Source organism: Acartia tonsa, chromosome 6 (genome assembly GCF_053477335.1).
Source record: "Acartia tonsa isolate MP-2025a chromosome 6, ASM5347733v1, whole genome shotgun sequence".
NCBI lineage: Eukaryota > Metazoa > Arthropoda > Copepoda > Calanoida > Acartiidae > Acartia > Acartia tonsa.
The window spans coordinates 389,162-400,422 of record NC_137265.1 but is presented as its reverse complement, the minus strand read 5'-3'; the positions used below and the strand labels follow the sequence as shown (position 1 = coordinate 400,422).

The 11,261-nt window shown below is 29.3% G+C and overlaps 1 protein-coding gene and 2 long non-coding RNA genes across 3 annotated transcripts; all 3 read right to left on the bottom strand.

Annotated features, from left to right (window-relative positions):
• Positions 1 to 1,327: 1,327 nt before the first annotated feature.
• On the bottom strand, positions 1,328 to 3,025 carry LOC145321498 (uncharacterized). Its single transcript, XR_013880260.1, has 2 exons — positions 2,967 to 3,025; positions 1,328 to 2,307 (listed from the first exon to the last, which is right to left on the bottom strand). It is a non-coding gene; the product is annotated as an uncharacterized LOC145321498 (long non-coding RNA).
• A 153-nt stretch (positions 3,026 to 3,178) lies between these two features.
• On the bottom strand, positions 3,179 to 4,735 carry LOC145321496 (uncharacterized). Its single transcript, XM_080162914.1, has 2 exons — positions 4,653 to 4,735; positions 3,179 to 4,233 (listed from the first exon to the last, which is right to left on the bottom strand). Exon 2 carries the CDS (start codon positions 4,206 to 4,208, stop codon positions 3,267 to 3,269), a length of 942 nt encoding a protein of 313 aa, XP_080019040.1. The 5' UTR covers positions 4,209 to 4,233; positions 4,653 to 4,735; the 3' UTR covers positions 3,179 to 3,266.
• A 41-nt stretch (positions 4,736 to 4,776) lies between these two features.
• On the bottom strand, positions 4,777 to 8,178 carry LOC145321497 (uncharacterized). The gene is made up of 3 exons (XR_013880259.1): positions 8,082 to 8,178; positions 6,596 to 7,448; positions 4,777 to 6,089 (listed from the first exon to the last, which is right to left on the bottom strand). It is a non-coding gene; the product is annotated as an uncharacterized LOC145321497 (long non-coding RNA).
• Between the last annotated feature and the right edge of the window lie 3,083 nt (positions 8,179 to 11,261).

Sequence of the window (11,261 nt, the reverse complement as noted above, 5' to 3'; positions counted from 1 at the left end):
CTAGTTTAATATTAGCTTCTCCACAATCAACAAAACTGGTAGAAGCAGAAGGTGGAACTGCATTCTTAATAGTTTCTAACTTTTTCAGATGTCCAGCTGTCAAAACTAGTGTAATAAGATTTCTGGCATAATTTACAAGAGTATGGCTTCTCTCCTGTATGGATCCTCTGATGTACAATTAATCCATTTTGTTGTGAGAAGGCAATTTTACATGTATTACAAGAGTATGGCTTCTCTCCTGTATGGATCCTCTTATGAAGAGTTAATGCACTTTGTTGTGAGAAAGATTTTTCGCATGTATCACATTTGAATGGTTTCTCAACTGTATGGATTCTTCTGTGATGTCTCAATCCAGTACTGTTTGAAAACGCCATTTCACATGTATCACAAGAGTATGGCTTCTCTCCTGTATGGATCCTCTTATGAACAGTTAACTGACCATTCGTTGTAAAAGCCTTATCACATGTATCACAAGAGTAAGGCTTCTCTCCTGTATGGATCCTTATATGTTCACTTAATTGAATTTGTTGTGAGAAAGACTTTTCACATCTAACACATTTAAATGGCTTCTCTCCTGTGTGGGTCCTCTTATGTGTTGTTAAATTCTGTCTCAGTGTAAATGATTTTTCACATAAATCACATTTGAATGGCTTCTCTCCTGTATGAATTCTCATGTGTTTTGTTAAATCGTTCTTGTAAGAGAATTCTTTGCAGCAGATATGACAATGGTTCATGATGGATTATTAATTGTTCTTGCACCTGGAAAATATAATATTTAATGTAATACTAATGTAGATTTAAAGATAATTATTCCAATTATTTATCATTATTTTTGAAGCATTTCATTTTTAATGAATTTAAGATTTATTTAAGATCATGTCCAAAGGCCTTTCAACACTTAGGAAAACTTTGAAAACTTTCTCCTTATATCAATATCTTAACTACCATAGCAACTCTATAATCGTTACCAGTATTTCTGTACATCAAAAATTTAGAATATGTTGATTTTTAACTATTCATATGATTTTTTAAATTATAATTCCTAGGACAATGATGTAGATTGTTGTAAGCAAAGCATCCCTATTATCAAGTATTAAAAATGTAAGTTTATTCTTAAAACTATTTCATCTATTCAAGAAATTTTAGTATATCCAACAATCTGATATTAAATTGATATTAAATTTTTTTTCAAACTTGTTTTTATATATGCATAAAAAAAATAACTTACTTTGATTTGCTAAACTCAATTTACTTGTCTTTTCTTTATCTTTATGTTTCTACTGATTTTAGTTTTATAATCTGGAGTTTTATTTCATTTTACATTCAGTCTGAAAATAAATTAAATGAGTTATTTACTAACACAATCTTTACCATAAATGGATATTTACATCCCAAGATATTACATGAACAAGAGATAGATCATCAAAAATACTGAGGACATTAGGTTAGAAGAATCTTTTGAATAGCTACATACATCATCTTAAATATAAAAATAGAGTTATTAATATTACATTAAGAATATTACAATATTTACAAACTCATGGTTCATCATATTTCAATTTTATTTTTTACGATATCAATACAATCTTTATCCTCAATTTCTTCTTCTTCTATTTCCTGTTTTAAATTTTCTTCAACATTCTCAGCCTCCATGTTGATAGAGAGAGGATCTTCATCATTAGTTTCTTCTTCTTTTATCTCAAGTTTATCATCAGCTTCACCACAATCAACAAAACTGGTAGAAGCAGAAGGTGAAACTGTATTCTTAGCAGGTACTAACTTCTTTAGATGTTCAGCTGTTACATTATGGAATGACAGTTCTGATCTTAATTTAAAATATTTCTGGCATAATTCACAAGCGTATGGAACAGAAGGTGGAATTGTTTTTTTAGTAGATTCTAACTTCTTAAGATGTTCACCTGTTTTTTTATGTTTAGTCAGGCTAGAAGTGGATTTATAGGATTTCTGACATAACTTACAAGAGAATGGCTTCTCACCAGTGTGGGCCCTTTTATGTACAGTTAACGCACTATTTGTACAAAATGATTTTCCACATGTATCACAAGAGTATGGTTTCTCACCAGTGTGGATCCTTCTGTGGCTTGTTAATGCACTGTTTTTTGAAAAATACTTTTCACAAAAATCACATTGGAATTGGTTCTCACCTGTGGGAATCCTTGGTAAAGAATGAATATCAACATGACTGGTAAAGCTATCATAGTGTGAGAATGTCATATTACATATTTCACATTTGAATGGTTTTCCATCTGTCTGGAGAGAATTCATTGTCAGTACAGATTAGTCAACCTTAAAATTAAACAAATTTAAAAATAGTTATTAAAGAGGTAAAATTATCTACATTACATTTATATTAATATTAAACTTAGAATAGCACTTTTGAAACCTCGTGCATCTGAATCCTAACTTTAGAGAATAAGGCTACATACATACAAACCTTATATAGATTGACTATTTTTTACAGAAAATGGAAAGATATTTTTCTTTAATTGCTTCAACAAAATGACTTGACTTATAATTAAATTCCTAAAAATAGAAGATCTTATGAATACTGAGTCTGATTTTACATGAGTTTTCTCTAGCCTCACATTTCCTAAGAATTACAGAAATTGAATTTTCCACATTGTGCAAATAAGAACTTAAGCTGAACAAACAAAAATTATCATCATTTACTTATCCCATTGGATCTAAGATTTCCTCAAATAATGGAGGTACCATCCGCAAAAATAGTTAAAAACATTCCCTATACTTAAAAGTAGCTTGGCTGTAAAGGATACCCATATCTTATCGGTTATTAGAGGGATTCTTCGCTACAGACAAAAAAAAATCTTACTTCTTTATATATATGAATTATATCCTAAATACAAACTTTAGAGGAATCTTTTATCTCTAATAACCTATGGCCTCACTTTAATGTCTAACCTAATAAATAAGGAGTGTTTAAATACCTGTTTTTATTTGAGATATTTCTATAATTCCATATAATCAAATTTCATTTTTGTGTTCTGAAATATAAAAAAAATAATCAAGAAATAAAATATGATATGTACAGAAAACAAACAAGAATTACAGATTTACACAAAGAGATAACTTTAAAATTCTTATTTAATCAATTAAAAATATGTAAGAAAATAAATATAAATTGACAAAAGTTCTTGGTTATATAACAAAGAAATAAAATAATGTATTAGGTAAGTAATGTATTGTCTCTTTATTTACAACAATTTAATTTACTAAAATTAGATCTTTCAATCATATTCAATTTTATGTTCCACAATTTCAATATTATTTATATAATTAGGATTCTGTTCACAAGGAAGAGAATCTTTATCCTGAATTTCTCCATCTATTTCCTGTTTTATAGCTTCTTTTACATTCTCAGTCTCCATGTTGATAGACAGAGGATCTTCATCAAGAGTTTCTTCTTCTTTTATTTCTAGTTTAATATCAGCTTCACCACAATTAACAAAACTGGTAGAAGCTACAGCTGGAATAGTATTCTTAGTAGATTCTAACTTCTTGAGATGTCCTGCTGATTTATTATGTTTGGAAAATTCTGAATTTGATTTATAATATTTCTGGCATAATTCACAAGAGTATGGTTTCTCTCCTGTATGAATCCTCTTGTGTACAATTAATGCACTTTGATGCGAGAAAGCCTTATGACATGTATGACAAGAGTATGGCTTCTCTCCTGTATGGATTCTCTTATGATCAACCAATGAACTTTGTTGTGAGAAAGACTTTTTACATGTATCACAAGAGTATGGCTTCTCTCCTGTATGGATCCTCTTATGGTCAGTTAAATAATCTTGTTTTGAGAAAGTCTTTTCACATGTATCACAAGAGTATGGCTTCTCTCCTGTATGGATCCTCTTATGTTCAGTTAAACTACCTCGTTGTGTAAAGGTCTTTCCACATGTATCACAAGTGTATGGCTTCTCTCCTGTATGGATTCTCCTGTGGAGACTTAACTCACCATATGTACGGAAATCTTTTTTGCATGTATCACAAGAGTAGGGCTTCTCACCTGTATGAATCCTCTTATGGGCAGTTAATGTACCTTGTCGTGAAAAAGCTTTTTTACAAAAATCACATTTGAATGGCTTCTCTCCTGTATGTATTCTCACATGTCTTGTCAATTCACTCTTTTTAGAGAATTTCTTGCAACAGATATGACAATTGTTCATGATGGTTTCTTAATTGTTCTTGCACCTGAAATAAATTATATTTAATGTTATAATTGTGTAGAATTGGAAAAATAATTTTAAAGCATTTTTAATTTTCAATAATCATTTCAAATACTAGAATTCTAGAATCTGATATACCTTCTGTATGAAAACTCCCCTCTCACACTTATTCTTATCCCACTTTCTCTTCTATCTACTCACATGTACATGACTATAGCATTATTAATTGATCTACTTTTGATGTTTTATTCAATGTCCATCTTTAGATTTTATTTAAAACACATACTATAAAAAAAACCATCCCAAACCCCAACTGTTTGAATATTTTGATTACAGAAAACTAAATCAATTCTATCACAGACAGACAGACATCCTACATCATTAATACTAAGATTCCAAAGATTCTGCTACATATAATATTCGTTTTATGGAAAACTAACTTACTTTACTTTATAAACTCAAATCACCCGCGTTTTCTTTCTTTGCATAATCTCAGAGTCTCAATTCATTTTAAATTTAGTCTAAAAATAAATATAATTATAATTTTACATGTAAGATAATTCTAATAATGAGATCCGACTAATTGAATATAAGAAAATTTAAAAATTAAAGTAGGTAGACAAACTTTTGCACTAAAGAACAGAAAAATGTATAAACTGAAACAGTATCTAAATGATTTTGTTGAAATAAAATTAATTTTTACAATTTTTTATCAATCAATATTCCTTAAACTTAGGTTAGGGTAAATTGGTTTTGTACAGGGGCGCAGGGTTATGGCAACGCAGATTTATGTTTAAACAATAAAGGAAACAAAGTATATATGATACTAGTCTTCTTATTTAAACATTTTAAAATTTTTAGGGGTTATCTAGGTGCCAATAACATTTTTTTGCAGTATCAGGATTTTTTGTTAAAAATCATTTTTAGAAAAGTAATATAAGGGACAGTTGCACGAAGTGCATTTAACGAGTTCCTCCTTAAAGTAGTGAACCTCTAAATGTTTTTGTAAAATAGGAGATATATACACTGGTTAACTATGAAGATATTTGAAATAAAATAAATTACCAGGCAGAATTGAGATACTTTCCTAAATCTCTAATTTGTGTAAGTAAAAATCACTATTTCAGTCTTGATTTTTTTTAAAACTAGTGGTTGGTAATTGAAATTTTTTAAATATATGCCCTATAAGGAAAGTTTAAACAATTAAACAGGAAAAAATATGTGGTTTAATAAATTCAAGTTAAATGCATTTCGTGCATCTACTCCTTTACACATTTATCAAATCCTAAAAAAATAAATTTTTAACAAAGCACTTGCTAAAAGACATTTATAACAAATGTTTATCCAAATTCTTCCTCTTCTATAATTACTTCCACACTTTCAGCCTCTATCTTTATAAAGATAAGATCTTCATCAAGAGTTTCTTCTACTTCCTTCTCTAGTTTGATGTTAGCTTCACCACAATCAACAAAACTGTTAGATGAAGAAGGTGGAACTAAATTCATAGTAGATTTTAACTTATTGAGATGTCCAGCAGATTTAAGGTGTCTTGTCAAGTTCGATCTATCATTAAAAGATTTCTTGCATAATTCACAGGAGTATGGTTTCTCTCCTGTATGAATCCTCTTATGTTCAGCTAATACACTTTGTTTTGAGAAAGCCTTATTACATGTATCACAAGAGTATGGCTTTTCTCCTGTATGGATCATCTTATGACCAGTTAAATGTCCATTCGTACGGAAAGCTTTTTCGCATATATCACAAGAATATGGTTTTTCTCCTGTATGGATCCTCATGTGCAATGTTAAATTACCCTTTGTAGAGAATTCCTTGTAGCAGATATGACACTTGTTCATGATGGATTTTTATTTGTTCTTGCACCTGAAATAAACATTTATTTTAGTCAATTCTTGAGTTGAAGGAATATAATAAATCTTTATTATTGTATCTTTGAATGATCAATCAAATTAATTCTTATTTTGCACTCTGAAACTCCCATCTACTTTTTAAAAAAATTACGAGATATTGAGTTTTTTTCTTGAATCATGCTACCCTGTACCCAATATAACCTAGCCTAACCCAAAGTAAAACACAAACACATAAAAACATCCACACAATAAAGAAGAGGGGGGGGGGGGTCTGATATCAATTTGACACTTCATGGAAACCTTTATTTTCTTAAATAAAAAGAATAAGAATCGTATATTTTCTTGTGGCCTTTTACCATTAAAGATCGATACTACACTCCAATTAAAAGTAAAAAATATATACCTAGACTTATATTGAGATTCATTAAAAGATAACTGAATTATTCTCAGTGGTTAGCAAAGTCTTTTATATGGACAGACAGACATTTACTTACTTCAATTTGCTAAGATAAAACTTACTTTAGTTTTCTTTTTCCTTTTATGTTTCTATTGAATTCAGTTTTATGATCTTAAGCCTCAATACATATGATTTTAATTAACTTTAAATTTGTTTTTGGAGAAGTAATATTATATACACATTTTTCAAATCTTAAATAAAAACATAATTAAGCACTTGTTAAAAGACATTTACAACAAATTCACAAACTTGGTTCATTAATTTATCAAACATTTTTATTTTTATCTAATTAAACAAATTCTTTACTCTCAATTCCTTCTTCCTCTTTTATAATTACTTCCACACTCTCAGCCTCTATGTTGATACACCGAGGATCCTCATCAGGAGTTTCTTCTTTTTTTTATCTCAAGTTTTACATCAGTTTCAACACAATCAACAAAACTGGTAGAAGCAGATGGTGGAACTGTTAATTCTAAATTAAGAAGATGTCCAGCTGATTTTTTATGTTGTGTCAGTTCTGAGTTTGAGTAATAAGATTTCTAGCATAAATCACATGAGTATGGCTTATCACCTGTGTGGATTCTTTTATGGACAGTTAACTCACTATTTGTATGGAAAGCTTTTTCACATGTATTACATTGGAAAGGCCTTTCTCCTGTATGGATCCTTCCATGTAAAGTAAATGTACTTGGTCGTGTGAAAGCTTTTTCACACAAATAACATTTGAATGGCTTATCGCCTGTATGAATTCTCATGTGCATTGTTAAATCACTGCTTTTTGTAAATGCTTTTTCACATAATTTACATTTAAATGGTGTCCTTTATGTATTCTCATATGTATTTTTAAATAGCTCTTTTGAGAGAATTACTTGCAGCAGATATGACAATTGTTCATGGTGGAATAATTCTGGAATTCTGGAATAATATTAACTCTCAATAAAAACAATTTATGTAAAAAGAAAATATACCCCAGATTAGGGTTGGGCCTGATATCCGGTGTGGCCGGATATCCGGCCGGATACCGGATATTGAAACTATCCAGCCAGATATCCGGCTCTATAATTTTTTATACTTTACACCAAAAATCTCTGCTTTTTAAAATTTTAAATGGCTATAATTTTCTTATTATTGAAGCTAGAAGAACATGTTTTCTGAACAAGTTTAACTTTATGTAAATTTATATAAGATTTCTGAAGAAATTTTTTTTGCTACTTTAGTATCTGGTAATTTGGCCGGTTATCCGGCCGGTTACCGGATATCCGGCGTTTGAAATCAGCCGGATATCCGGTATCCGGCCAAAAAAGTATCCGGCCCAACCCTACCCCAGATGAGAGTCTAGGGTATTTCAAGAACTTTTCAATATTATGACTTTGTAGAAAAAGTATCAAAACTCTACTCCTTATATCCATATCTTATTTATATATGGTCACTTATTCGTCACAATGTACAATTAATGTACAAGTATAGTATTTTGATAATACATAACAAATTTCAAACACTTACTCAAATTTATCATTGTACTTGTTAGGTATAAACTAACTTACCTACTTTTTTTTTAACGCAAAATTGAAGATTTTTTCCTCCTTATGTTTCAATTGACTTTAGCTTTGCAATCTTGAGTCTAATTTCATTTTATATTCTGTCTGAAAAACAATATTATTATTAAAAGGTGTATTTGAGGCTTGTGACTCAAGGGACTGACTGGAAGATTTCTTCATGGCTCATGCATGCATCAGCTGCATCTACATACCCTTGGTTGGTTAATGAGTACCTATTTTTGATCAATAGGCATGTAAAAAAAACATTGGCCTTAGCTTCTCTGCAAAGATCATAATTTATTAGTGATTTAATTTGGGACACCTGCCATACTCAGAAAGGTGAGGTAATAGTAAGGAGCTGTATGAAAACATATAAAGAACTTATGTGCATAAACATGGAGCTTGAGCTAGCCAAAAGGACCTAATGAAAAACATTATGAAAACTATAGTCTATTAAAGTCTTAGGGTTACCTAGGTAGCTAATAATAATATTAAAATTGAGGTTTGAGAGGTGTCTATACAAATACAGGTACCAAGCTAATAAAACATTGAGAATATGGATGGAGAGGTGTATGAAAAATAAGGGATTTTCCTCATCTCTGCTCTTTATTCCTAAAAGTGTTCTATTCAAAATGGAACACCTGCCATACTCAATAAGTCCAGGGTGATGTAATAATTTAGTGGCTTCCACAAGTAACATCTGTGCTTGCCAATATTACTGTATATCTTAATCCAAACACAAGAGAATTAGGACTAATCATCATATGGAAGTTTTCAAAATATGAATCTAAAGATTTATAAGACTAATTTGTGGTTGTTTAGGTTGCCATTTTAGAAAAATAATTGCAAGCATAATCACCAGAAAACTGTCATACATTAGTATTTCATAGGTAAAAAAATAATAAAAAAATATAGGCGGCACTAAAGAATTTGTCAAGCTGTTTTGAGGAAAATGTTACATATTTAAAAGATGCATATATCACTTGGTGTTATAAAAACAACATGGTAAAAATTTCAATTAACTTATTTATATGCTCTATAAACACATATGAAATATTAGAAATATTGTGTTTACTAATCTATATCCAATGTAATTATTGCAAATGTCCCTTTTGATAATAAGAACATATTTAAATCTCTTTACTTATTTACTTACCTAGGTATTAAGTATATATGCAAGGGTCATGATTCAGCAAATAAAATCCATATGAAATTAATCAAAATTTGTTTTGCCCTGTAACTAAAGGGAAGTGGGTAAGAAGGAGGGAGGGAGAGGGGAGAAAGAAGTGGGTCGTGGTGAAATTTTTACTAAGAATTATTTGTCAGAATCACTGTCCCTGAATGTATGTCTTAACAAGATCATTTTGTAATAATTAGCAGCAATTTTTTACATTATCAATGGTTTGTTACCAGAAAAACATACATTTCTTTCTCTAATATTTTTCTTTCAATTATACATACAATAAACCCCCCTCTTAATTATTTCAGTAAACTGATGTGAATGTTTCTTTATCTGTAAGTTTTGCTTTATATTAAGAATTAAAATGAATAAGAAATTAAATATTTAAAAATTATAATGATAATAATTAAAATTTTTTTAAAAAAATAAACATTTGTGATGTTGAAATAATCTAAAATTAGATATTCCTTCCTGTTATATTTGTCTAACCATAAATTATAATTAATTCGTCACAAAAATAAGCATATTCTACAATTATACATTTGTTTTGTTATTTAAATTGTTTTGAAAAATGCTCTGTTTATTTTCTTCGTACAAATGCCGCACTCTCTATTTTGTATTAAATGTCGTCTTTAAAAAAACGTTTGGTCGAAATATTCTATGACATGTTTTCCCACAAAACATTATATCTTTTTTGATAAATTTTTCTTAATTTCTTTAGACAAATAAATTTAATTTGCTATGTATATAGTTAAAATACAATTTTAAAATCAAATTATAAATGATATTTGGATTTATTATTCTTTTATTTTAAAAATGCAAAAGGAATTTTTAACATAGTTTTATATGTAATCAAAGACGACATTTAAAAAATGGCATAAAGTGCGGCATTTGAGCATTGTTTATAAACAAATATTTTGAATTACTATTAACTGTTATTGTTCACAAATAAATCAATGAAAATAACATATATGATAAGCAGCAAAAAGATAAAAAATGCTTTTAAAATAAATAAAATTTTAAGTTTTAAAAGTTTTTTTTTTAAATTGGAAACTTATAGTGAAATGGCTTATTAAGTTCAGCAAATACAAATAATATTTAACAATGAATACACAGTGGCCTTAGCGTATCTTTGGCTTAAAAATCTTGACCTTAACAGTTGAAACTGTCATAACTTTTTTATTTTTAGGAGTTATGACTTAATTTTTTCCTTTTTCGAAATGGGATTGCATGTATTTTGATAGGAAAATTTAAAAATATAAATTATTTCATCTATTCTACTGTTGTTTTACCAAGATATGCAAATTTTTGATGAAAAAATCGTATTGTTTTACTCAACGCAGGGAGGGAGAAATTCAGACACATTGCTAAAAAATTTGAAAATTTGAAGTGCAAGTAATACCTGAGTTACAAGAAATCTAAAATATGTTTTGGAAAGGTCTTAAAAATGTCTAAAACATTTGGTTTAAATTTTAAAAATATTGCCCACCCCCAAGCCGCCAGGGGGGAAAAAACGAAACAGTAAGAAAAAGTATGCCTCATACGGGGTGAGATGGGGTGAACTTCCCATGGATAAAATCTAATGAGATTTTGCACACTCATTATTAAGCATGTCTTGTTGCCGCGTTTTGCTGCGTATAATGGTAGCACTATTTTTGGGCTAATAGTAACCGCTCAAAAATACCTTATATTTAAGTACTTCCAATTGCCCTAAAAAATTTAAATATTAATTTTTTTCTATAAAAAACAATAAACGAGGCCATAAAAATTTATCTTAAATAAGACCAAAGATATTATATTTAGTTATGAAACAATTATTTGAATAATAAGAAACAAAGCATAATTTGGTCAGAAATGGTATAGCAAGACAACTTTTTAAGTTGGGTGCACAGGCTTTTACCAATCTTATATCTCAATCATATATAATCCTTTTGAAAATGTAGGACAGACCTGCATTTAAGGGGGGGGGAGGGTGGTGTAAAACAGGATATTTTGAAAGCTAATAAATGT

Excerpts from the sequence above, each read along its gene's own strand:
- LOC145321496 (XM_080162914.1), bottom strand. The coding sequence starts at position 4,208 with ATGAACAATTGTCATATCTGTTGCAAGAAATTCTCTAAAAAGAGTGAA.